General features: G+C 39.9%; 1 protein-coding gene across 2 annotated transcripts in view; it reads left to right on the forward strand.

Moving 5' to 3' along the window:
- The first annotated feature begins 687 nt into the window (after positions 1–687).
- LOC121433598 (zinc finger protein 58-like) overlaps positions 688–27,037 on the forward strand; it is a 33,825-nt gene continuing 7,475 nt past the window's right edge. The window contains exons 1-4 of one of the 2 annotated variants that reach the window (XM_041632086.1): positions 688–769; positions 8,188–8,314; positions 8,824–8,919; positions 10,504–11,879. In XM_041632086.1, coding sequence (XP_041488020.1) covers positions 755–769; positions 8,188–8,314; positions 8,824–8,919; positions 10,504–11,879 — 1,614 coding nt within the window. In that variant the 5' untranslated portion in view covers positions 688–754. Of the gene's footprint in view, positions 770–8,187; positions 8,315–8,823; positions 8,920–10,503; positions 11,880–25,271; positions 25,383–27,037 lie in introns of those variants that run through there. The other variant, XM_041632085.1, reaches the window with a different exon arrangement.

The following is a 27,037-nucleotide window of genomic DNA, read 5'->3' on the forward strand; positions in this document are numbered from 1 at the left end:
TAACTCGGTTCAGTGATTTTTTTTTCCTTAAACGTCTACGTTTAACCACTTACCTCCTTCACGGTATGGATTCCAGTGTTCTCAGGACAACTGTTTTTCTAGCTGGGGAGTCGATATATGTAAAGCTCACAAGGTTTGTCAACATAGGGGAACACAGAGTATTAATTCCTTCATTCTAAGCACTTCACTCCCAAGATACTCTGCTTTCCTTTCCTTTTTGTTTTTTTCTTTGTATTTTGAAACAAAGCCTCTATTAATTGCCCAGGCCGCCTTGGATTTGTAAACCTTTCCTCTTAAGCCAGATGAAAGAAGAGGAGACCAAGGCTGATTTCGAAAGTCATCTTCAAGTGACAGCCCTCCCACTTTAGCCTCTTGCTTCGTTAAAGTACAATTCAGTGAAAGCCACCTCTCTGTAAGGGTAGTAAGACTTCATAATGAGTAGATGACTTTTTGAACGACGGTTTGATCAGATGTAAACCTTCCTGAGGAAGTCTAACTGACGTTCCAACACGCCCTGTTTCCAATTGGACTTTAACAGCAGCCTGCCAGCCTGCACTTAGTGGGAACAGGGCTCGTTTCCATTCATCCTCTCCTGTGGACTGTGGGGTGACCACAGAATCCTGGGAAATGTAGTCGGGTTCGCTGCGACGTCACAGCAGCCGCCCCGCGAGCCGCACTTCCGCATCCCGTCTGCAGACGTTTGTCCTCCTCCTAAGTTCGCTGGTGTTGGGTCGTGCTCCCCGCTCTCGGTCGGATGTCGGACATGGAGGTTGGTGCAGGGAGCAGCGCAGCCGGAGGGACTGAGTGTGCGGGTGGGTGGCTCGGCTTGGAGGGTGCGGAGCTGGGGCTGGCCAGAGGCGGAGAGAGAAGCGGACTCGGAGATGCTGTGCTGACCTGGGCTGGGCCAGTGAGCCTGGATGCAGGTCTAGGGTGGGAAGACGATATGGGGGTGGAGCTGTGAGTCAAAGCTTTGTTAGGACGCGGCTGCCAGAGCCCAGTGTGCGCTTCTGGGGTGGGAAAGCTGGCTCTGTAGCTCAGAGTGTGAAATGGTGGAAGGTGTACGGTTGCCCCCCCCCCCCCCGGCAGGGTTGCCCAGCGCACCGCCTGCACCCAAGGTGTTATAGGAGCCCACGTCCAGCTTGTCTGGGAAAACGTGCTCACCCTAGCTAACCCACTCTCACTTGACTGTGCTCAGATTCCTCGGGACTTCTGGAACAAGTGGAGATCAGGCCCCTCCTGTATTTTATGGTTGTCCTAATACTCTTGGTGTGAGTTGATGGAAGTTTCCAGGGACAGAGTTCTGTTAAGGAGATTGGTGTACAGGGTGTTAGCCCCATTTTCTTTGGAATAAATTATTAGATTTCTAGACTGTTGTTTTGAACGAGAATCCTTCTTGGTCACCTCTGTGACCAGAATCCTCACACTGAACATTCCCATATGGGGACAGCATAATGTCCTCGAGGAGAAGGTTTGAGCTTTGCATCGTCCAAGCCATTATCGATTCCGTATTGCAGAGTGAAAACCTAGAGAATAGTGCCTCATCCAGTTATGTCAGAGACTGTGATGTCGGAAGTATTCATTCAGTATCAGAAAGACTGAAAGGTGAATTTGAAGACCTGTTGCTCACTCAGGTTCTTTGGTCTGTACATGCAGATGCCCAGCTCATCTTCTATGTGGTTTCATAGTTCACAGCACTTTAAGTCAAACCAAGTGTTTGTGTGGCATTAAAGTCCACTAAAAAGAAGCATGCACTTTAGCATATCGTATCTTCAGTACTACTATTTCTGCTGACTGTAAGTGAAGTATAGACACTTCCTAGTTAGTGCTACTTGCCGACAGGACAAGAATTGCTTTGTGTTTCACATTATGTAAAGTGGGAAGAGTACACTGCCTGGAGCATCAAAACTGGTATCCTACAAAGGAGGGATGATGCAGCAGTATGTTCTTGTATGGCTTAAGACCCTTTAGGTATATGTAATTTAAATACACTTGTGATTGAAAACAACCAAACAAGCAGGAAACAAACAAAAAACTTGAAGCCTGCTCTTCGTGCGTCTTTGTCATCTCTGCATTGTGAAGCCAGGGAATTAGGACTTAAAGTCATCTTCTATATCATAGATTACCCAAGACCAACTTATGCTAAATGAGATTCTGTGTCAAAAAAAGTTTAAGATGTAGTTTATGAACATACAGTGTATGGCTCCTATGACTTGGCTTAACAGTGACAGACAGAAATCTAATTGACAGTGGCATTCAAAATATATACTTGAGAAGGTCAATTGGCTGTATTTGAGATGTAATTTAAAAATCTCAAAAAAATGCTTTAGTTAAAGACATTAAATTTTGGTGATTAGATTATTGTTTGCATTTGCTGTATGAGGGAGGATTCTACTCTTTGCCTTGCTTAAATATTCCTCCAGGAATATTTAATATTTGCAGAAGATGTTCATTATCTTTGATTATTGATTTGTATTAGTTTCTGTCAGGACCTCATGGTGTTCTCTTCTGGTTTCCTCTGATCTGTTCATATTTGTGCTCCTTAAATATCTAATCTGAGATGTCAATCATTGACCCTTTCCATCCTCACTTCTTGACTATTGCAGCCCTGCATTAAAAATTCTAATCGTTCTTAATAACAGAAACTCAGAATGAAAGCTGACACATAAGAGAAGCAGAGTGGGTAGCCACTGGAGTTCTTTCTTCTGCTAGTGCTCAGATCAAAGGGGTGATCCTGTCCTTAGACTGCCTCCTCAGACTGACTGCCTAGACTGCACCTCAGACTGCACTGAGCTCCTGTCTCCACTGCCTTATAGTCTTCTCTCCGCCCAACCATATCACTCCTGTCTCCACCTCTCTAGTGAGCCACCACCCCGTGACTCTGTTTCTCTTTTTGACTGGATCAGTTTTGTGTAGCACAAGATGGCCTTGAATTAACAGATCTGTCTGTCTATGTGTACCGAGTTCTGAGATTAAAGGTGCAGGGCATGACTGCCTGGTCTCTAGTGGCTTAGTACTACTCTCAGACCTTCAGGCAAGCCCTGTGTGTTAAAACACTACACAGCCCTCCATGGTTTACATTCTGCTTTCTCTGTAACTTGGATGCCTTCCCCTGATGGTGGAATATAAAACAATCCCACACTAGTTCAGAATTATGTATAATAAAGGGTTATTTATTTAGGGGAGACTCACAGATCACTGTCATATATCACAGTCCTCTACACAAACGGGGAACAGGAAGGAATAGAGTCTAGCAGCCAGAAGCGAGAACCGGAAGCAAGAGAGCGAGCACAGGCTTTACAGCTGCATTTATAGTATAAGAGGCCATGCCCAAGTGGGCTGGTATCTTAAAGGCTATTGGCTGAAGGAGCAGAAGGAGCTCCCACAGCACCTCCCCTTTTTGTTTAAATAAGAGAGTTCCAAACCCAATACAAAACTATATATACTAGGAACAGATATCAACTATAAGATTAGAATTAAAACCAGTATAAACAGCCGGGCGGTGGTGGCGCACGCCTTTAATCCCAGCACTCGGGAGGCAGAGGCAGGCGGATCTCTGTGAGTTCGAGACCAGCCTGGTCTACAAGAGCTAGTTCCAGGACAGGCTCCAAAACCACAGAGAAACCCTGTCTCGAAAAACAAACAAAAAAAAACCAGTATAAACAATATTAAGCAAGGAACATATGCTAAATGTTTTAATAAACATTCTATCCTAAGGAGTTTAAGTCTTGTACTGGAAATGGCTTGGCTAGATCATAAGAGGATGGTAACTATGACTATCTATTTTTCAACTGCATCGAAGACCTGAGAAGGGAGATAATATTACTTGAATAGGCAGGAAGTCCAATCAGGCAGATTCCAAATTGTGCAGTAAAGGAGGACAATGACCTCAAAATGTAAACAGTGTGTAAATATCTTGATCAGAGGTAGAAATATATAATACAATATAATAAATATATCCTAAAATTGTATCAATATACAAAATGTCTTCAATAGAGGTAGAAACATGCATGCATACAATCTGACAAAATAATTTGTATAGGTGTACAAATATTGCAAGCAGAAATAGCATATTCAATATAACAAATATAATATGAACTTGTATCAATACAAAAATTTATACCAATATAAATTGTCCATAAATGGTAGCTCACAAGTATTCACTCTATTACTCACTATTATTATTATTAGTGTGAATAAGTTCACACTAAATTACCTATTATCCCATTCAATTTTCTCTCTCTCTCTCTCTCTTTTTTTTTTGTCTCTGGGCCTATATAATTTCCACCCCAACCCTATGTGAGTAATAATCAACCCCAAAATGGTATCCCTAACCCTCAGGACAAACTTTGTTGGGAGAGGGGACATTGTCTTCTAGAGTTGCTTCCAGCTATCATAGGGGCAACGTTCTTTCTCTGGGATCTTGTAAAAGTAAAATGATAGTTAAGTTTCAAGATTGCTGTTTTTGCATAATCACAAATGGTCTCTGAGTAGTCCATAGGGTATTTTTGTTTGTTTACTTGTTTGTTTGATTGAAATTCTTATTTGGAGTTCTGGCCAGAACGTTGTAAGAAGAGGTACCATTTCCACAGCTGTTATCCAAAAATCAGTCTCATAGTAGTGCTATCAGCACCATGATGTCATATCAACCAGGTGGAGTCGTTGTGGTGGGGCCCCATCTTCCTCCTGGAAGCTTCGAAGATTACTACAGGAAAATCTACTGTTCATTGTTAAAACCTTAAACATCATTCATATAGACATATTCAACAAAAGATATGATATAGACAAAATGGGCACGGAGAAAAGTAAATCTCTTCTTAAAATCTATCTTCTTTCTGTCCCTTAACAGATGGCTCCTGACACGAGACAGGAATTCTGAATTTTTTTTGTTAACAACATGCTTGGATTTAGAGAAGGATAGAGCCACCATTCAACTCCAAAGCCAGCTCTGATTTTTAATTAGAGATATATACATGTGCAAATAATCAAATTATACCATACAGATTATACAGCATCATAAGTCAGTTTTTTCTTTGTTTGTTGATTCTTTCTGGATAATTATGTTTTCATCTTTAGGCATCTAGATGTCCAAGGTCTCTCAACTTTTTGAAGATGAGTATTTTCTTGCAAAGACAAGAACAGAACCCTGCCCCAATCCTTATGAGGTTTTCTTACCACCTGCATGATTGTCATCTCTGTGGATGAGCTGTCATTTCTCTTTCTCAAGAGGTTTCTCTTTTTCAAAGTGAATCTTTATTAATTTTGATGGTATCTATACCTTTTCTTATCCTGTGAAAACAAGAGTGAAAACCCTCCACAACATAACACATCTCCTGGTTTCAATCGTGAGGTCAACACAATATACCAGCTTTAATTTAGAAGTTTTTTTCTAATGTCTTTCTGCTGCTGTTGTTTCTCATTAGTGTTAAGAAAATTCAAGATTAATAAAGAATTATGTAATCTATTTTTGGGGATATTTTCCATTCCCTTTCTGTTTGTGTAACATATCCTTTATAGTTCAGTTTGATCTTTCTATAACTGCCTGACCTGTAGGATTGTGTGAGTATACCTGTAATATGCTTTATATTATAATAAGCAAAAAACTGTTTCATATTCTTAGTAACATATGCTGGACCATTGTCTGTCTTTATTTGTGGAGGTATACCCATGATGGCTATAATTTCTAATAAATATATGATTACTGAATCAGCCTTTTCTGGGCTCAAGGAAGTTGCCCATTGAAAACCTAAATAAGTGTCAGTGGTGTGGTATACATATTTTAATTTTCCAAATTCTGTAAAGTGGAACACATCTATTTGCCAAATTTCATTCCTTTGGGTATCCTTTGGGTTACTTCCTGAAGGTGGTGTTTGGTTATAGAAAGAACAAGTTGGACATCTCTTTATAATCTCCTTAGCTTGTTGCCATGTAATAGAAAACTCTTTAAACCTTTGCTATTAACATGATGTTTCTTATAAATTCTGAGGCCTTCAGCCCACTTCCAATCAATAATCAATCAGTTTCTGTATTACCTTGTGCCAGAGGACCTGGCAGACCTGTATGGGATTGGATGTGTCTTATGTTTATGGAACAAAGCCTATTTCTGATTATATCTTGAACCTATATAAATAATGAAGTCAATGCTGTATCATCTGGTATAAATTCAGTGGTTTCAATATGTAAGACAATTTTTTTCTGCATATTGCAAATCTGTAACTGTTTTGAGAGGTTCTTTAAAAATCCTTTAGTAAAATGAGAATAACGTATAATTCTGCCTTTTGGACAGAATTATAAGGGTTTTGTTCCACCTTACTTAATTCTTCTGATTTGTACCCTGCCTTTCCTGATTTATTTGCATCAGTATAAAATGTAAGGTCTCCGGTTATTGGTGTGTCATGTACAGTTCAGGGAAGAATCCAAGTAGTCTCAGGGAATTAACAGCTGAAGCAGAAAAAGAATTGATGGTTTTTGAAGAGAAATTACAGGAGGCACATGTAGATAGAGTGAATCTAAATCTTAATTGCATCCTAGTCATATTGCCCTCTAGAATTTCCCCTACAGGAATTTTAATGCAGAGAGATGATATTATCTTAGAATGGATCTTCTTACTACATAAACCAAGTGAAAAACTAAAAACTTATGTGGAAAAAGTCTCTGAATTAATTATAAAAGGAAAATTGAGATTTCATCAACTAGCAGGAATAGACCCAGCAAAGATTATAGTGCATTTTACTGCTGATGAAATTAAAAAATTATGGGAAGACAATGAGCCATGGCAAAGAGCTTGTGCTAAATTTTTTTAATATTTATTTATTATGTATACAATATTCTGTTTGTGATGCCAGAAGAGGGCATCAGATCTCATTTCAGATGGTTGTGAGCCACCATGTGGTTGCTGGGAATTGAACTCAGGACCTTTAGAAGAACAGGCAATGCTCTTAACCACTGAGCCATCTCTCCAGCCCCTGTGCTAAATTTTTAAGGAGAAATTAATAGCAATTATCCCAAATTCTAATCCTTGACCTCCAGTTACCAAGGCATAGCTGTCATAGGCATAGCCCAAAGCCTGCTTTAGGATTCTAGCAAATGGACAATTAGCTCTCTGTAAAAGAAAAACATCAAAAGACAGGAAAAAGGAAGTGGGACAAGTTAGAGTGCTCTCTAGTGTATTTTAAATCTTTAAATGTTATTACTACACTTACTAATTTGTAATCTGTTGAAATACTTTTTATTTCATTTTGGCTGAGTTCCGCCATTACTGTTATATCTCAAGACTGCCCCATCCCAAGTTTCTTGGTGTTCTGGTAATAGCATCGCTATTGAACTCTGTACAAATGCAGTCATCCAGACCTGTACCAGAGCTGCTATGTTGGAATCTTCATTTTCACTGCATCTCACATTCATGATTGTGCATATTAAGAGTTGATAAGTACCTTCTCCCCCACTGTGACTTTCTCCTGTGCATCTGTGTCTGGTGTATTAAACAAGCATAACACAAATGTAATCTCCTCTGAGAAATGTATCTCTGTGGTATATAGAACAAGCATAAGACAAATGTAATACACCCCTGTGCATGAATTCATTTCCTTTTTACATTTCTAAAAGTCCAATATCCATATGAAATAATAGGATCTCTTCATTCTCTTTGCTTGAAGTTGGGTCAGGGGTGACCCTTGTGAGACCAAAGATGAATTCATATGATCATATCAGAAGTTTAGGAATGTTACTTGTAGGCAGAGTTTCTCTGTGTCCCAGCAGCCACTCCCAAATAACGAGACAGAGACTTATTATTAATTATAAATGTTCAGCCAATAGCTTAGCCTTGACTTCAGCCAGCTCCTACAACTTAAATTCACCCATTTCTTTTAACCTATGTGCTTCCCAGGGCTTGTTTACCTCATCTATGAACTTCCATGGATTTTCTTCCAACTCAATCTCCAGAATCCCAAGACTCCACCCATCCAGCATCCTTCTTCCCTTCATTGCTTTATTAAACCAATCCAAATGACAAACCTTCACAGTGTACTAAAAGATTATTCCATAACAGTTACATACCTATGCCTGAAGCACTTCCAACTTTTGCCTTATCCTCAGCAAAATTTAGAGTTGTTTACACAACCACACGATGCTGGTGTTTTATGTTATTATTATGGTTTTCAGATGTATAGTAATCAATTATTTTTATTTCAGGAAATGCTGTCATTCAGGGATGTGGCCATTGATTTCTCTGCAGAGGAGTGGGAATGCCTGGACCTTGCTCAGTGGAATCTGTACAGGGATGTGATGTTGGAAAATTACAGCAACCTGGTGTTCCTGGGTGAGGATTGCATCTATAAGTGAACTCTAATTGTACAACCAACATGTAATTTCCTCCCTTTGTAGAACATCCTATGGGCATTTATTCTTTCCAGCAGTAACTTTTATATACCTGCTTTTATGAAAAAATGAGGAAGATTGCTGATATTTCAAGAAATATTTTATTGTATTTCTTTTTGTGTTTTTGATGTGGCTTTATGATAGTTTTATTTGTTTTTTAATATGCTTTCTTTATTCTTGTTGTAATCCTATGAACTCAGTATTATGCAGTACGGAGCATACATGTTAAAGAAAATGTTTCACCCTTTAGCTTTCATATTTACTTTGTAAATGGAACTACAGATCTTTGGATTATAAATTACTTCTACATATTCTATATGTTTTTCTCATAAAACAATGAACTAATTTTCTACAATTCTTTAATCTTTTCTTATAAGCTTAAAGTGGAAGAGGTTGCTAATTTTGATTAGAAAACACTAACATTGATGTTTACCTTTTTCCCCAAAATAGGTCTTGCTTCCTGTAAGCCATACCTGGTCACATTTCTAGAGCAAGGACCAGGGCCTTCAGATGTGAAAAGACAAGCAGCTGCGACCTTGCACCCAGGTGTGTAGGGATGAGGGGGACAGAGGACAGAGTGGGAGGCCAGAGATCCAACTGAAAGCCAGGCTTCATCTTGAGCTCTGAGACAGGTGTTCTAGTGCCATCATCTTTTAAGAATCCCTGTCTGTGTCTTCTGTTGTCACAGAAGGGCATCTGCCAGATGTCTATGGTGGTTTACATCTCTCAGCTTTGGTCTTCCTCTCCAGTGGCTCTGCTTATATTTACAGTAGTCAGAGTTCTTAATTTTGCTGGGTTTCTATTGTAACTGACGTTTTACTGTTTTCCACCCGTCTGAAAATTCGCACACACTTCGGACTGTAAACATGAATTTCTTCCATGTCATGTCCATACTTGTTAATTACAAAGTTCTATTTTCTGTGTTACTGTATTGTTTCCTTAAATTATTTCTTTACGTGCAGCCTATATATTTCTGTAAGTTGAATGTCCAATGCTAAGTACAATGCATATATATATATATAAATTAAAATTTATATATTAGCTATAAAATTTATATATAGCATTAGCTCTGTGAACATCAGTACTGTATATGTTCACTTCATGGGCAAATATGAATCTCACGTTTTCATGTCTTATATATTTTGTTATTCAATTGTTTTATCTCATGAATGACACCAAATAGGCTAGCTTTATGACATACTCATTGACAATACTATTGCCTTTAGCAAAAGTCTGTCATTTATACACAAATTTCAAAGTTTTCCACAAGTCTATATTAGGAATTTGTTTGCTTGTTATGAAAATGTAACATAACATACTGTCTTCGTCTCTTGAAATCCATTATTTCACAGTGTTATAGATGGTAAACGTCTTAGGAAATGAATCTTTTCAAACTTCCAAAACTAAAACTCTGTTCTTAAGATTAACACTGTGTGATTCTACATCCATTTAATTTAAGACCATCAAAATCAACATCCAGATAGACAGTTTTGGCCACTATAGTCAAATGGGATTCCTGCATTTGAACCCTTGGTCCCCAGTTGATGGCGCAGCCTTGCTGGATGCAGTGCATAACTAGGAGCTCTGCTGAAGTCCTTTCGGAGTTAAAACCCCTTCTACTGCTAGTTTGTTCTGCTTCGTGGTCTGGGCACAGGATGAGCGGGAGCTTTGGCTTCCAGATGGTCCTCCATGATGGACTCATACTGTCTGGAACCGTAAGTCTAAGTCAAGTCTTCAAGTAAGTGGCCTTGGTCATGATCCTTTATCAGAACAACAGAGACTACACAACATAGATATACTGTACTTTCATGTCTGGTGGAATTATTTCTCTTAGCATATGTCCTTAGGCAGTTTTTATTATTATTGATGGTACAACTTCCTTAGCCATTTAACTGTGGATAATGTGTTCAATATTTCATTTTTATATTCTTTCTTGTCTTCATCTTTCAGTAGAAGTTTATTATTTCCATCTACAGTGCTTTCTGAATTTCATTACACCAAATATAGGTTTTCAAATGTAGCTTCTCATTTGTCTATAAAATTTAAGTAAGTCTCCATATTAAAGATAAGCATTATAAATATAAAGAATGTTGCTCAGATTTTATTCATTTCTCAACTTTTACTCACTAGGGGGAACGCCCTATAAATGTCAAGAATTTGACAAGGCCTTTGATTGGAACTCAGTCCTCATTCAACACCAGAGAATTCATCCTGTGGAGAAGCCCTACAAGTGTGAGGAATGTGGTAAGGTCTTTAGCGCTCACTCAGCACTTTCTATCCACCAGAGAATTCACACAGGAGAGAGACCCTATAAATGTGAGGAGTGTGGCAAGGCCTTTAGTACCCGCTCAGCACTTTATATCCACAAGAAAATCCACTCTGGAGAAAAGCCCTACAAGTGTGAGGAGTGTGCAAAAGCATTTTATTTCCCTTCACTGCTAAAGCAACATCAAAGAACTCATTCTGCAGAGAATCTCTGCAAGTGCGAGGAATGTGGCAAAGCCTTTTATTTACCTTCATTCCTTAAACAACATCAGAGAATTCACTCTGCAGAAAATCCTTACAGGTGTGAAGAATGCGGCAAAGCCTTTTCCTACCCCTCAACCCTAAAGCAGCATCAAAGAATTCACTCTGGAGAGAAACCATACCGTTGCAATGAATGTGGCAAAGCCTTTCGTAGGTCCACATATTTTCACCAACACCAAAGAATTCACACCGGAGAGAAACCCTATCAGTGTGAAGAGTGTGGGAAGACGTTTTACTACCGTTCAAACCTGAAGGGACACCAAATTATTCATTCCGGAGTGAAGCCCTTCAAGTGTGAAGCCTGTGGCAGCATGTTCAGAACGAGCTCAGACCTTTCTAAGCACCAGAGGATCCACGCAGAGGTGAAACTCTACAGTTGTGAGGAATGTGGAAAAGCCTTTTCTACTCACTCGTATCTCATTCGGCACAAATTAGGCCATTCGAGAGAAAAGCCGTACAAGTGTGAAGAATGTGGTAAAACATTTTGTTATCCTTCTATCCTTAAGGAGCACCAAAGAATTCACTCTGGAGTGAAGCCCTACAGCTGTGAAGTATGTGGCAGCATGTTTAGAACTCGCTCGGAACTTTCTAAACACCAGAGAATCCATGCCGAGGTGAAACTCTACAGTTGTGAGGAGTGTGGGAAGGCCTTTTCTACTCACTCGTACCTCATGCGGCACAGACTTGGTCACTCTGGAGAGAAACCCTACAAGTGTGAAGAGTGTGGGAAATCATATAGCTACCCCTCGCTCCTTAAGGAACATCAAAGAATTCATTCTCAGAATCCCTACAAGTGTGAAGTGTGTGGGAAGGTCTTTTGTACTCGCTCAGGACGTTCTAAGCACCAGAGAATTCATACCGGAGAGAAGCCCTACAAGTGTGAAGAGTGTGGCAAAGGCTTCTCCACTCATTCATACCTTACTCTGCACAAATTACTCCATACTGAAGAGAAACCTTACAAATGGGAAGAATGTGGAGAAGTATTTTATACTTGCTGAAGACTTAGCAAACACCAGTAAATTCACACTGGAGAGAAACCCCACAGATGTAAATAATGTGTCAAAACTTTACTTCAGTCTTTAAAAAAAAAATAAATAAAGTCATTCTGAGGAGAAATCTGACCTTTATTAACCTTTAAGTCTATTAAACACAAACCACTTCCTACTGTAGAGAAACCGTACAGATGTGAAGAATGTGACAGATGTTGTACTGTACTTCAGACTTGAAGGACCGTCAAAGGCTCCAGAGATTCCCTTCGAGTGTGAATGAAAATGTGACAAGGTATTGTCTAGGAGAGTATTTATTCTGCAGAGAAACTTTACGAATGTGGAGAATTTGGAAATTCATTTTTAACTCATCCATCCCTGATTCTGATCAGTCTTTTCAAAGTTCAGGTTGTGCGTTTGTGTTTTAGGTTGTGGTCAGACCTGTTGATCATGGGAGGAACCATCTTTTTTGGACTAGGATCCTGGATTGTATAAAAAGAGAAAGTGAACTGAGAACAACTGTTCACCTCTCTTCCTCTGCTTCCTGACTGTTGCGATGACCTGAGCAGCTGCTGCTGCAGCGACCGCTGCCCTAACTCTCTCACCATGATTCACAGTGTCTTGGTTTGAATGAGAAATGTGTTCCCCAAGTTGGTGGCCCTGGGGAGGCTTAGGAGCAGTAGATCACTAAAGGTGAACTTTGAAATTAAAAGCTCCCTCTACATCCAGTTTGCTATCTCTGCATCCTGCGTGACATTGAGGATGTGAGCGTTCAGCTTCCCGTGTCAGCCACCACGCAGCTTGCTCTCATGCCCTCCCTCCGTCATGAACTTTGATCCCTTCTGTACCGTAAAGTGATATCATTCCTCTGAGTTGCCTTGGTCATGATGTTTAATCAAAACAGAAAGTCACTAATAAAATCATTGCCCATGTACCATGAGCAGTAGTTACCAGTGTCTCCTGACATTACTCAAGTAAGGGTGCTTTACCACAGCAAAAGAAGAAATAAGGCTGCAAGCCGAAGAGAAGTTGCAGTTCATTATTTAATGCTAATCACCATAATCTTTTGCTCCCATTTCCCTGTCATCCTTTTAGTCCCTGTCTGATGACTTCATTCTTTTCCGAAAACCAATTCTTTACTTACACCCCCTAACCCAGATGTAGTAACAATAAAAAGGTACTTACTAAGATATTTTTCTTTGTCTGCAGACTTTTGGTGCCCACATGTAGTGTTCATGTTGGTGCAAATGTGGTATTAATGTTTATAAAACTTCTGCACTTTTTGTTTTAATTTTTGTTTTTTGAGGCAGGGTCTCTCTGTGTAGCCAGTGCTGTCCTAGAACTCACTGTCTAGACCAGACTGGCCTATGACTCACAGAGATCCGCCTGCCTCTGCCTCTCAAGTACTGGGATTAAAGACGTGCACCACCACTGCCCAGCACTTATTTGGATTCTTAATATTTAGTTATTTTATCATCAGATTCAAATTACTTTTTTTCTTTTTTTTCTTTTTGTTGTTATTGTTTTGAGACAGGGTTTCTCTGTGTAACAGTCTTGGCTGTCCCAGAAATTTCTATGTGGACCAGGGTGACCTTGAACTCACTGAGATCCACCTTCCTCTGATTCCCAAGTTCTGGGATTACAGGCATGTGCCACCACCGTCCAATTGATTTTTATAGGATGAAATACACAGATCTAATTTCATCTTTTTAACTCTGCATATCTAATTTTGCCACCTCTAATTTTTGAAAAGGCTCTCTGTTACACTATATGGTTTTGACATTTATGTAAAAAAATTTTAAGAGCTCGTTGCCATATTGGTTCAAGTCTGTATCTCACTGTACATTACATTTGTTTATATAGGTGGGTTTTTGTTTTGTTTTTGTTGTTATTGTTGTTTTTTTCTTTCTGTATGAGTATCTTGCAGCTTTTTTCACTATGTCTTTGTTATATATTTTGAGATCAGATAATGACCTCTGACTATTATTTCTGTATAAATTGTGTTGTCTGTGGTCTGTTGTGTTTCCAAATTAGTTTATTTTTTTCTCTAGTTCTATGATGAATGTCATCGGAATTTTACCTGAATTTCACCGAGTACGTAGATAGCTTTTATCAGTATTGCCAGTCTTAGAGTGTGAGCTCTGCCAGTCCATAAACATGTGGTATCTTTCTATCATCTAATGTCTTCCTCTAGTAACTGTTCTCAGTATTTTAAATTTTTGCTAATAGTAGTTCCAGGCCTGCCAAGGCTACATAGTGAAAGCATGACTCTAAAACAAAAACAGAAAGAAATCTTGCATTACCTTGGTTGATGTTACTCCTGTAAGAACTTTCTGCTTCCTCCTCATTTCCTCAGTCTCCTTTTCCTCCTCTTACTCTTCTTCCTTCTTTCTTCATCTCCCATTATAAATGGGCATTTTTTCCCCTGGTTTCTTCCTCAGAAATTCTGCTATTGGTGTATATAAAGGCTAATGATTTTTATATGTTGACTTTGTAAGCTCCTGTTTTACTGAAAGTATCAGATTCATATGTTTTTGGTGGTGTATATGTGGTTTTTAAAATAAAAAATAATGTCATCTAAATATAGGGATAGTTTAACTTCAGACCAAATTTTTGTCCTTTTGTCCTCTCTATATTGTCTTAATTCTCTAGTTAACAGTTAGAGCACAGTATTCAGTAAGAATCCAGATAGGTAACCCTTGTCTCCTATCACATTTTCCAGGGACTGTTTTCATCACTTTTCCTCTACTTACTAAAGGTTGGTCATCCAAATATCATCCGTTGCCTTTATTTTGTTGAAAGATGTTCCGTCTTTTCCTTGTTTCTTCCTCAGTGTGCTTTGCAGTTCATCAGGTACGTTTTCTGCATCTTTTGAAATGCTCATGTGATTTCTGTCTTTCTGTCTATTATATGGTGATTTACATATGACAAAACCCACCTTAGGAGATAAAACCCTATTAGTTGTAATTTCTAATCTAAGTGTGAAATTCTTTGAGAAGTTTTTAGTGTTTTGGGTTTTGTTTTTTTGTTTTTGTTTTTTTGTGGAGGAGTGTTCAAATATTCATTATGGGTAGTGGTGTGCTATGGTATTTGAGTGTGAGTGTGCACGCACTGTGGAATATTCTTTTATACTGTATGAATATATGTTGCTGTTTTTGGTTTAGTAAACAAGCTGACTGACCAATAGCTGAACAGGATAAAGTTAGATGGGAAAGCCAAACTGAGAACGATGGGGAGATTAAAGGCAGAGTCAAGGGAGAAGTAATATTAAGCCTCTGTGTCAGCTATTTGGGAGCAGGAGGTCCAGACAGGAAAACTCTGCCTACATTGTGTGTGTGTGTGTGTGTGTGTGTGTGTTTCTGATTTTGTTATTATGGGTTGTACCAGTTCCTTAGAATTAGCTTGGTAGTTCCTTCTGTTTCTTGGTAATTTCCTTTCTGTTCTTCTTGTTAGTTTTTTCTGTTTCTATTTTATGAAAGACTTTAAATAGTGTCATTTGATTTTTAAAGCTTGGTAGAATTTTGTAGTACATCTATCCAACCCTGGATTTTACTTTGTGGTCAGACTTTTAGTTTCTGTTTCAGATTCCTTACTGTTATAGGACTAGTTGGGATGTTTATATCTTCTGGCTTTATGTTCATTCAGTTGTATATATTTAGAAATGTATTTATTTCTTCTAACATTTCTAAAGTTTTTGGAAAATAAGTTTACAAAGGCTTCTATGATGGTTTTCTGTATTCTATTGAAATATGTTGTAACAACTCCCCTTTTTTCTTCCATTAATTTAGGTCTCAGTTTTCCTTTTTCCTTCTATCTTTCCTTCCTTTCTTTTTCCCTCCATTCTTCCCCCTCCTCCACTATCATCCCCTGCCTTTCTCTGGTTGCTTTACTAGGAATTGGAAAATCTTGTCTATCTTATGAGATGTTTTCTGCTATTTGTTTAATATACTGTTCTTCACATCTCCAGTTCATGAATTTTGGGCTTCATTTTTATTATTTGTAGTATATATTGTTTATACTTCATGTTAACATCTGTATTTTAGTTTGGCTTTTTTCTCTAGCTTTGAGGTGCATCATTAAGTTATTTATTTGAGACTTCTCTCATATTCAATTAAGAATCTTGGTGTAACCTTTCTTCTCAGGACTGCCTTCCTCTGGGATTTATTCACTGATCACTATTTATGGAAAAATATATATTTAGTCACCAATTAGTTGTCCACTTTCTGAGGCTAATCTTTCTATTTTACTTTTAGTACATGTTTTCTGACAGGATATGAAGGATTATTCCTTTTCGTTTTTTAAGACCAGCTGACATTTTGGGCATTAATCTTTGGAGTTTCTTACACAACGTGGATGTGAAGGTCCAGAAATTTGACTCAAAACAAAGCTTGTTACATCTGTGTTTGAATAACTAGACACACTTAGTCTTCGGTGGCTGTCTCACTTTATGAACATTTACATGTCGGCCTAAGTCAATTAACTGTGTCTAAGCCTTTGTACCTTATTATGATCTTGCCCAAACAAAGGACTCAGCAAAATCACTAGAGCTGCATAGAGTCTCCAGGCCTGTGAAGAATCAACATAGTTCTATTTATGTTCCAAATAAATTAGGGTTCAAACACAGCTTTTGTTGTTTCTGGGTTCCTCGGTAGTGCCTGTCAGTCTCTTCAGTCCTCAAGCCCTGGTATTTATGAGCGCCTCAGATTAAGTGACCAGGTGATTCTAATGGCTCTACTAAGCCAGTCCATGAGGGATGATTTCCCTCTATTGTATGAGCTTATGACGCCTTTGCCTAAGGAAAGATGAGTAGTTGTATTGCTGTGGTTGTCTGTTTCCACAGCAGCCAGGCTGATCCTGTCTACTCAGATGCCCCACAGCCTCACTAGCCAGGTCTTCACAGGTTCTTTCATTTCTCTCTTAAAAGTCTTTCCTGATTCCAGTTCAAGTGCTGAGTATTTCCTGATTGTATTGCTTTAATTATTGGCCATGACTTCACCTCCATGTACATATTGGATCACAGCTCTCACCTTTGTTTAAAACCAAAGGTGGAACCTGAGGGATATTGACTGTTACTTTTACCATCTTCTCCTTTTGGCCTCTAAGCTATAAGAAAGGGCAAGCCAAGAGGCTTCTCTCATCCTTTCTTTTGTCTAATTTACTTGCCAGATCAGAGGCCAATGCAAAGGATGCTGTTCCAAATTCTTTCTTGTAATTCCTCCTTTAAGCAGAGAACTTCTTGCTTGGCTCCCATTGCAGCCTTAGATATATTTCTTATTACACACGACGTGGGCCAGGCAACCTCTGCAGCTGCCTGCCAACAATCTCAACTCTTATGTTTTACAGTCAGCAGCTGCAACATTGCCTCTAAACCTTTTAACTGTTTTCACCACAACTCCATATTCAAGTGGTGGACCCCATTCATCAAGCAGGCATACCACCCCATATCACATAGGCAATGATTGCCATTCCAGGATTCTTCCCGTAGGCACATCTAATCCTGATTGCTCAACCCTAGTTGCATGTCTCACTACCCGTAGAAGAACTATGCAGCTGTTGTCAACATGAGATGGGGTGGCTGTATTTTAATTCTGTTCTTGGATGCTCCCCCTCAACCTGATCATCCTCAATTTCATGCCTTGCTCCGATAGCCAGCACTGTGCACTGTTTTCTCCCCAAATTATTGTATCTGTTGTGTCTTTTTTTGGACACCAATTATGTGTGTGACAGACATTTCCTGGAGAGATGCAACAGGTGCACACATGTACAAACACACACATACACAAACGCAGAAGCACACATCTACAACACAACCTTCTTGCTTGAGACTTAGTGAATATGGGTGAGTGGGGAACTGTAAGGATTGGAAAACCAGGAAGTATGCTGATAGTTTGTGTCTCTTAGAAATGACAGGAAGCAATATCCATGGTACCGTAACAATATGGCTGGCTAAAAAAACATAAATAATGTCAATACCAAAAGACGTGCTAAAATGGAAGGGGAAATCTCACTGACAAAGAACTAGGAGCAACTAATGACTGCTAAGAGAGGAAGAATTAATCTTCCTCAGGGAGCTGCCTTCTAATTGGTTCTCCAATACCAAGTGGTCAGTTATGAAATCATGAATATGCTAATAACAATGAATTCAGCATGTTGTATTTACATATTTGTGTACATATATATGTGTGTGTGACAATAATAAAGAGACAATGAATTTGAGAGGGAGGAGGAATATTGAAAGCTTGGAAGAATGATGGAAATGATGTAGTGACATTTTTAATTTTTAACTGCAAAAAATAAAAAATGGGAAAGTATATTGTATGAAATTCTAAAGGACTAAGAACAGTATTTTTAAAAAGCCAACAGCCTGAGCATTAACGTAAGAGATTGTGTAGTTCCCAATGTGTGGTCCTAATGATGTTGATTATAGTAGGAAGCGTATCCTGTGATGGTGAAAAGGGTGACAGGCTAATCTGCCTTTTGAAAAGATGGAACCCATTAAAATACTATGAAGTTAGACTGACATTTCCTATGTCTGTATTTTCACTAAGTTCTTGGTAAAATACTAACAAGCCTTATACTTGCATTATTCAAACTTGCACTCCTGTTATTACTGCTTCCACTTCAACAGTCTGTATTATTCAAAATTTCCCCGTGTCTGTTACAATATAAAGACTTCATTCTTGTCACCTAATACTAACTCATATAATGATCAGTTATTGAAGTTTTTAAAAAGACTGAGGATGTGAGTGGCTTCTGCCGACAAAGCTGAGTGCCGTCTTTCTATCTCTGCTTAGAAACCAGCATCTCTCTTCTGTGCATAAACACTTATTTCTAGAATCTTCCCGGTAAGCGCACCTAGGGGCACTACACAGATGATTAGAAATGGGCTAAATTAATATGTGAGAATTAGCCTAGAAGAGGCTAGATAGAAATGGGCCAAGCAGTGATTAAATGAATACAGTTTGTGTGTTGTTATTTCGGGCATAAGCTAGCCAGGCAGCCGGGGTGCTGGGGACGCAGCCCCGCCGCTCCTATTACTACACCTTCCCAGCTAGGTTTTCTTTTATTTCCAAGCCTCTGAGCGAGTTTGGGATTTTCCTGTTGCCCCTTTACAACATTCTCCAGCTGCCACCCCAACTCCAGAAGCACCTGGGCTCCAAATGCCATAGGACTTACCCACTCTAGACTGGCTGGCTATGCATTCAGGGAGCTCACACCACACGTGCATCTTCTGCACAATTCTGTGTTCTTACTTCAGACAGACAGCTCCCTCTTCCCCATGAGTCGTGGGTTTCCCCTGAATCCTCTCTTTGGGCTGCCACTCTCAGCACATGGCTACCACTGTCAGCTGCAGCTGTCCTCAGCCAGACTGTTCAGTACCTCTGTTCTCCACTCAGGTGTGTTACAGCTCACAGTTCACTGTCATTGTTGACAGATTTGGTGAGACAATTGGGAATTTTTAAAGGGAAGAATTAGTTAATAGAGTTTTTTTTCCCACGTTAGAAAATGGGAAACACTATTGCCTTGGAGGGCATTAGGTCTCTGTATTATTATGGATGCTTTAAAATTGGGATAATTAAATGAAGGAATAATCAATTTCACTGTGATTGACATATTATTAATTATCATTTTGTTAATGTTTATTGTTGGTTTGATAATTCTTGCTTCCTCTCTAAAAATGTTTGTTGATATAAGTGCCAAGGTAGAGTCCTTAGAAAAACGTATTAAAACAGATTATAGAGATATTAAGATCCATACAGAGGAATTTAATGGAGAACCAATTTCAGTATTGCATTATAAGTTGAAAGAGGAACAGCCTAGGATTTTCAAATAAACAATTTTAATTTATCCAGTCACCTTAGAGAAAAACTGGAAAGTGATAGATATCCCCAAGGGTGTGCAAGACTTAAATGGGCTCCTTTGGAAATATTAGCTTTAAGGAGATTCAAGGAAGCTATAGTCTCATATGGCATGTATTCACCTTCTGTGAAACAAATAGCAAACTCATGGCCAATTTGCAATAGAATTATCCCCCAAGAATGGAGAGAATTGGTTACAGCAGTTTTAGAGACTGCGCCTCAATTATAGTAGAGGGCATGGTGGAAAACTGAGGCTAAAACCATTGAACAATGAAGTAGGGCTAAAGGTTTGGAAACCTCCCAACGTCAACTTATTGGAGAGGGAGATTATGCTGATGTACTGATTTATGACCTGAGTTTATGCTATGCAGCAGCTTTGAATGCTTGGGAAAGAATTGGAGAAGTAGAAAAGAAAATTGAACTGTTTACTAAAGTTATAGAGGGCCCAAAGGAAACCTTCATGGATTTCTTAAAAAGATTGACTTCAACAAAAAATAGAATAGTACTATTCAGAAGCTAGAGAAATAATAATTGCAACTCTGGCTTTTGAAAATGCTAATGCACAATGCAAAAGGGTAGTTAGGCCATTAAAGGCAAGATCAGCACTCTTGGAGGAATGGATCAGAGATACAATCAATATTGAATCTCATGACCATGATGATGCTTAGATAAAAAGGGTGATTTTCAGAGGTTTGAAGAAAAATCAAAATGTCAATTGTTTCAATTGGGTAAACATGGCCACCTAAAAAGGGATTGTAAACAGTGCATTCTTAGAAGCAATGTTTTTTCCAAGCATAATTAGAACAGAATGCCCCTCCCTTCTGGATTACACAGAAGACATGCCAAGGGCAGGCATTGGACTAATGTATGTAGATCAACAAGGGACAGTCATGGTGACCCTTTGCCATCAGGAAACGCCTTAAGGGGATTCTGCAAGTCACCATGCCAAATTTGGTTCAGTAATTTCCTGTCATCCTGGAGGAAACTTTTTTCCAGAGCAATTAAAGAACCTAATGCCTTTTGTTAAAAAAAAAAAAAATACTGCTCTGCATAGTAGAACAGCTAGAGAAGAGAGAACAAAAAATTCAGGAGAAACTGCGAAGAATATATTATGGCAAACTTCTGTAAATGAACAAAGACCAAAATTAAAAATACAAATAAATGACAATGTCATTGAGGATCTGGTAGACACAGGTGTGGATGTAACAATAATTGCACCAGAACCTTAGCATCCAAATTAGCCTCTTCAAGAGGTAAGTGTTCACCTTTTAAAGACTGGAACGTTATCTCAGGTAAAACAACATGAAATGGGTCAAATGTATAGGGACAGAGGGACAGAGAAGAAAACTAAAGCCATATGTGATAAAATAGTAACGAATTTGTGGGGATGTGATTTATTACAGCAATGGAATACTCAGATTAACATTTCCCCAATCTTAGAAACAAATCGTAAATTATGTTTCTGGGGGAAAATATTAGAAGGTGTTATAAAAAATAGTCACTGACCATTCAGGTTTTACAAGAATAGGGCACAACAGCTGCTGATCTTTCAAAGGTACCAGCATCCCTACCTATAAATGGTTTCAGACAAATCTATGTGGGCTGTGCAATGTCTTTAACAATAGAGAAACTACAGGCTTTAGAACACCTGGTACAGGAGCAGTTAAATGCTCAACATATTGAAGAATCAACCAGCTCTTGGAATTATCATTTATTTGTTGTTAAAAAGAAATCTGGAAAATGGGGAATGGTTACAGATCTAAGAGCTGTTAATAAGGTGATTCAACCAATGGGCTCTCTACAGTTTGGAATTCCTTTGCCTTCTCTATTGCATAAAGGATGGTCTCTTATAGTTATTAATTTAAAAGATTGTTTCTTTACTATACCTTCACAAGAAAAAGACAGAAAAACTTGCCTTCACAAGCCTACTTATACTAATTCTCAGCCTATTAAGAGATACCAATTGAAGCTTCTACCACAGGTAATGTAAGTCAGCCATTGGAAATGAAACATAAGCAATTTCCTAAATCTATAGTTTACTATTACATGGATGACATTTTCCTAGCTGATTCAATTGTATATACTTTAGAATGTTTGAAGAAGTAAAGAAAATTTTACCTTGTTGGGGATTACCAATTGCACCTGAAAAAAATCTATTAATTATTTAGGATATAAAATCGGTCTACAAAATCTTAGAACCCAAAAGGCACAAATTAGGAGAGATCAGTTTCAGACCCTTAATGACTTTAACAAGGCTTTATCTCCTGATCCTTCTGTCAACTGAGGACCAAGAATTCACATGGGAGACACTCTCATTCAAACTACCACACGCCCCTTCTTTGTCTTAGTCCAGAACCTATCTCATTGAATAGTTACACCCGTAAGAGTCTAGAAGCATCTTCTGTCCATCACATTCCCTGTACTGGATTAACAGTTATAAAATTAACAGGCACATATTTTTATTACTGTATCGAACACTATATGGCATTTTGCAACTTGCCAAAGTAAAGTGGTAATAAATCTTTCATGTCATGGTTGCATGGTTGCTTGGGGGATAAAGTAATAGAGCCTCACCACTAGCATGTGTAACTGATTTGTAACTTTGTCCGTGCATGCTTGGCAAAGGTTCTTCCCCTGTACAGGTATATCCTCCCTTCTCCAGCATCTAAAAAACTCCTAAGAGCTATTTAAAATGAGTAACATGAATTTCCAAATAGTCTGATGGGTAGATTTTGTCAGACTGACTTATAGTTTGTGGAATAATTTTTTGATGGATATTTGATGTGTGCAGACTCAGACCACTGTGGGTGGTGCCACCCCTAGGCAGCTGGTCCTGGGTTGTATAGTAAAAGCAAACTGGGCAAGTTAATGGGGCAAGCCTGTAAACAGTGTATTTCCATGGTTTCGCTTTCTGTCCTTGATTCCAGGCTTCTCCCATGACCTCCTGCCCTGACTTTCATCAGTGATGGTGCGTATTTATTGGGCTTGTATTGCTGTTATAAAACATGATAACAAAAGCCTTGCGTTGGGGAGGAAAAGGCTTACTTAAGCTTACACTTCCAGAGGGCAGCCTGTCACTCAGGAACATTAGCGCAGGAAACGGGAGGCAGAAGCCATGGGGGGAGTGTTGCTCTCCCGCTTATCCAGCCTGCGCTCTTAAGTTGCTCAGGTCCACCAGCACAGGAGTGAAGTTCCACGCCCCTTAAACACACCAAGAGAGGGGCCCGCCCACATCGATCATTAATAAAGGGAATGCCCTAAGGAGATCCAGATGGAGTCAGTTTCTCATTTAAGTTACCTCTTTCCAAATAATTACGTGCATCAACTACAAAACCCAAGCTGGATGTGGTCCATAACCTCTAAGTCAAAATAATTGTTTTCTGCCACCAAGGTACTTTTTGCCAGGGTGTTTTCTTTCGAAAGCAATAAAGAGGGAAACAAATCCAAAGACTAAGGAAATGAACAGGAAGGAACATGCCTTCCTTTGCATGGATGTATCTGAGCCAGTATATTCACGCTCTGATAATTTCCAGGATAAAAAGGTAACAACAAATGGTGAGTGACTACATATATTGGCTAATTACCAGCTAATGTCCTCTGCAGAACAGCAGAGTGAGGTGGCTCTTCTGAATATGAAGCCTTCTTTGAATTAGAACGCTCACACACTGCACATGCTAATACAAAACCCACGTAATCCAATCTGAGACAGAGGCCCAGCATTATCAGCATGGGAAGCGTAGACAGATGGTCTGGAACCAAGAAAAGTATAACCACAGAAATAGGCCAGAAGGTGGACAGCCAAAGGCACGTGTTCCTGAGGCCTTCTGCATGTGCAGAAATGGATAGTAAACTCGTGTTTTTTCAAACAGAACTGGAGAAATATTTGGATGGTATTACATGACAGAATGCAGTCCACGAATCAGCCTTAGAGAGGAGCCACCATTTGCCTTATCCCAAGCTTGTTCAGTATGTCTTAAAGAAGGCACGAATCTACTTACACAGTTAGGTCGTGTGCCTCCCCGTGAGGGATGCAGTAACAAAGCTTCCTGAAATCTACCTAGGGACATGGTTCAGGTTCCGTGTGGTGGGCATCGGAGGCCTTGAGAACTGCACTAATATGGAGTCTATCTCCCTGGATTGTGCAGAGTCCTGATAACTGGAAATAGCTTTTTATATAGCAATGAACAGGTAAATGCTTGATATACTGGAGTGTTCACACCGTATACTTGAGCACTGATTCCTTTTCTGTTAGCCAAACTTGACATTACAAAACTACGTTGTGTTTTATGTGTATGTGTGTATGTATTTCGCATATGCACATGAGTCCAATTGTAGGCAAAAACAAACAAACAAACATCTGCCTACAGCGATGCCAGGAGAGGGAGTTAGATCTTCTGGAAGTGAGCTGACAGGTCTGTCTGTTGACAAAGGAACCCTAATCTACAAGAACAGTTGCTGCTCTTAACTACTCCACTGAGCCATCTCTCCAGCCCCAAATCTCAGAGATTAAACTGATTCTTGCCCAAAATCATGTTTTTCAGAAAGCTGCAATGGAGGAAACTAACGAGCTAGAAATCAGAAAAAAAAATATTTTAGAGGTGTCAAAGATAAAATTGCGAGTGTGGTCTAAATAAGCATAAATAATGCCTGAGAATTCAGCTTCAGGTAGAATTCTCCACAGGCATGCTTAGGCCCCTAATATTGAGATGAGCGGGGACCCAGGTAGTACTCTACATGACCAGACCTGCAGGATATTATCTTCTCTTCCTAAAAAATGAACCCCCACTATCGAGAAATGGAGACAACAGAGGAGTTCTGATTGAATGCTGCAGTTTCACCAACCACCACTTCCCATATGAGTGAGTACCTTCTCGGTGATGGTTCTAAACACACACACACACACACACACACACACACACACACACAACTGGGAGGCTCGCCATGCTAAGAAATAATATTCTTATGAAGATATTTCTGATAGCTTTACATTCAAGGAAGCCTCCATTATACACAAGGGCTTTACCCCAAGATAGCTCATCTGTTTTTCTCCTTTTCGTTTAGATATAGAACTGGAGACCAGTCTGGTTTACAGAGCGAATTCCAGGACAGCAAGGACTACACAGAGAAACCTTGTCTAGAAAAAATAACCAAAATCAAAAGAGAAGGAAGAAGAAATTCGCATTTCAGCATTAATGTCTCGTTTCATTGTTTAAAAGTAAAACTGAGTCGGTGTGATTTTTTTTCCAGGATGTATGAAGATTAAATCAGAACACATGGAACAGAAATGACCTATAAACCTAATATTTCTGTCAAAGGCTCCACTCACATTCACACAGCTCGTGTTGTGGGTCTGGAAGTAAACGCCAGCCTCACTCCCGAGTCACCCTTGCAAACCCGGCTTCTTCCTCCCTTTCTCTACTGCGGGTTGCCAAAACCGGTGACCAAAGAAATAGCCACACTTGAGTTTCCGGAATTCCTTCGCGCAGACTTGTGGGAAATGCAGTCTGGTCCTTTGTGACGACACAGGGGCCCGCTCCGGAAACAGTACTTGTTCATTCTGTCTGAAAGTGTGGTATTTCCCCAAAGTTGTGCGAGAGTCCCGCCTGCTGTCCATTCCCGTTGCGTCTCTGACATGGAGGTTGGTCCAGGGTGCAGCGCTGCCTGTGCGGGGTGCGGGGCCGTCTTGGAGGGAGCGGACCCGGGCTGGGTGGGAGGGCGGGAGAAGCTGCCTTGGAGGTGTGTGCTCAACTGGCTGGGACGCCTGAGGTTGCAGGTCAGGGCTGGGGTGAGGGCGTGTCTGATGGTGCCAATTGATGGTTTTGTTAGAAAACTGCCCACAACCCGAGTCTACCATGGGCTTCTGGGACAGGACAGCAGGATGGTAGCGCTGGAGTGGAGGATGGTGGGTCAACTGACAAACCGCGTCTCAGGTGGTGCTGGAGATGGGATGGGGATCCATTCTCTTACGAGCTGACCCATTCTCGGGTGGATTTTCTCTTTCCTGTGCTCCATAGCAAGCCTAGTTACAGTCTTAGGGTATTGATGGTCTTCAGATTTTTTTTTTTGACCAGTTGCTGAACTAAAAAGGAAAAAGAAAATCTGAGACATAACAGTTCGCAGCTGAGGAATTCTGGAATGCTGCAGAAAAATCTGCCAAAATCAGCTCGTAAACAAAAGCCTTGAGTAGGGGTGAGGGAACAGACATGCTACGGACATACGGAAAGACCCACTGCAATAAGAGCAGGGACTGCGGAAGCTGATGCCCAGCTTTGCTCTGAGGGCTGGGGTGTTTAAGCCTTTGGAGGGTCTTCCATCCCTAAGTTATAGTTCATTACTTTCAAAAAAGGCAGGATGTCTGCTTGCCGACGACTGCTGTGTAGATATGCGTTGATCTGGCCTTGAACTTGACGGGCCAGTCCGTCAGCAGGGGCCCTAGGAGAAGGTGAAAAAGCTCACCTTGTTTTAGGGTGCCAGGCTAGGAGGGTGAGGAAGAACTCATAGACCTCTATATATTCATGTACTTGAAAGTAAGCAGACCTCATTCCGTCTCTGGACCTCTCCGTGACTGGTGCAGCCAGCCCACAGTGGTATTCATTCTTCCCTGCCTCTCTGCCCCCTCCGATGCCTTCTCCTTCCTTACACCAGAGGTTCAGTGCGTGCGCAATGCTTCTCTACAGTTATCCAAAACAGAAGCCTACTCTGCATGTGGGTAATGACAGCTACCTCCTCCACTGTCACTCACATGGGGTTTTGTGTCCTCCACCCAGCAAAGCAATGTTCTATTTATTACTCTTCCATGGGGACCCGCATGGACCCTGCATTGTCCAGTCCTGCCTGTTCCGGGATCTTTTTATTATATGCTAATGTTTGTGTAAGTGATGCTATGAGGGAAGGAGTTACTGGTTTTTACAGACTTGTGAACTAATCTTGCTATGCTAGACGGGTCATTCCTGGAAAACCCCGACGGGACGGTGTATTGGATAACGCCGTTGAGTTCTTGGTCATCCGCGTGATTATGTCAGAGACCACTGAGAGACATTACAGAAGTCATTTGGACAGGATTAAGTAGAAACCAAACACATATGCGTGGAACAAACTTGAGAAACAGATTTGCATTACTTTGTCATTTGTGGTTATAAAAGTCTGTCATTGAGCCCATCCAAAATTATTTTCAAAGGCAGTGACATATTTTGAGTTGAAAAGTTGTGTCAAATTGGCTAGCCAACTGTTTAAATTCTGCAGTCCATTTTCCTTTTCTTTGTGGTAGCTACATAAAATAAAACAGTGGATAAG

The sequence above is a fragment of the Microtus oregoni genome, unplaced genomic scaffold (genome assembly GCF_018167655.1).
Source record: "Microtus oregoni isolate MIOR12 unplaced genomic scaffold, Mior012 000040F_ref0000088, whole genome shotgun sequence".
Taxonomy (NCBI): Eukaryota; Metazoa; Chordata; class Mammalia; order Rodentia; family Cricetidae; genus Microtus; species Microtus oregoni.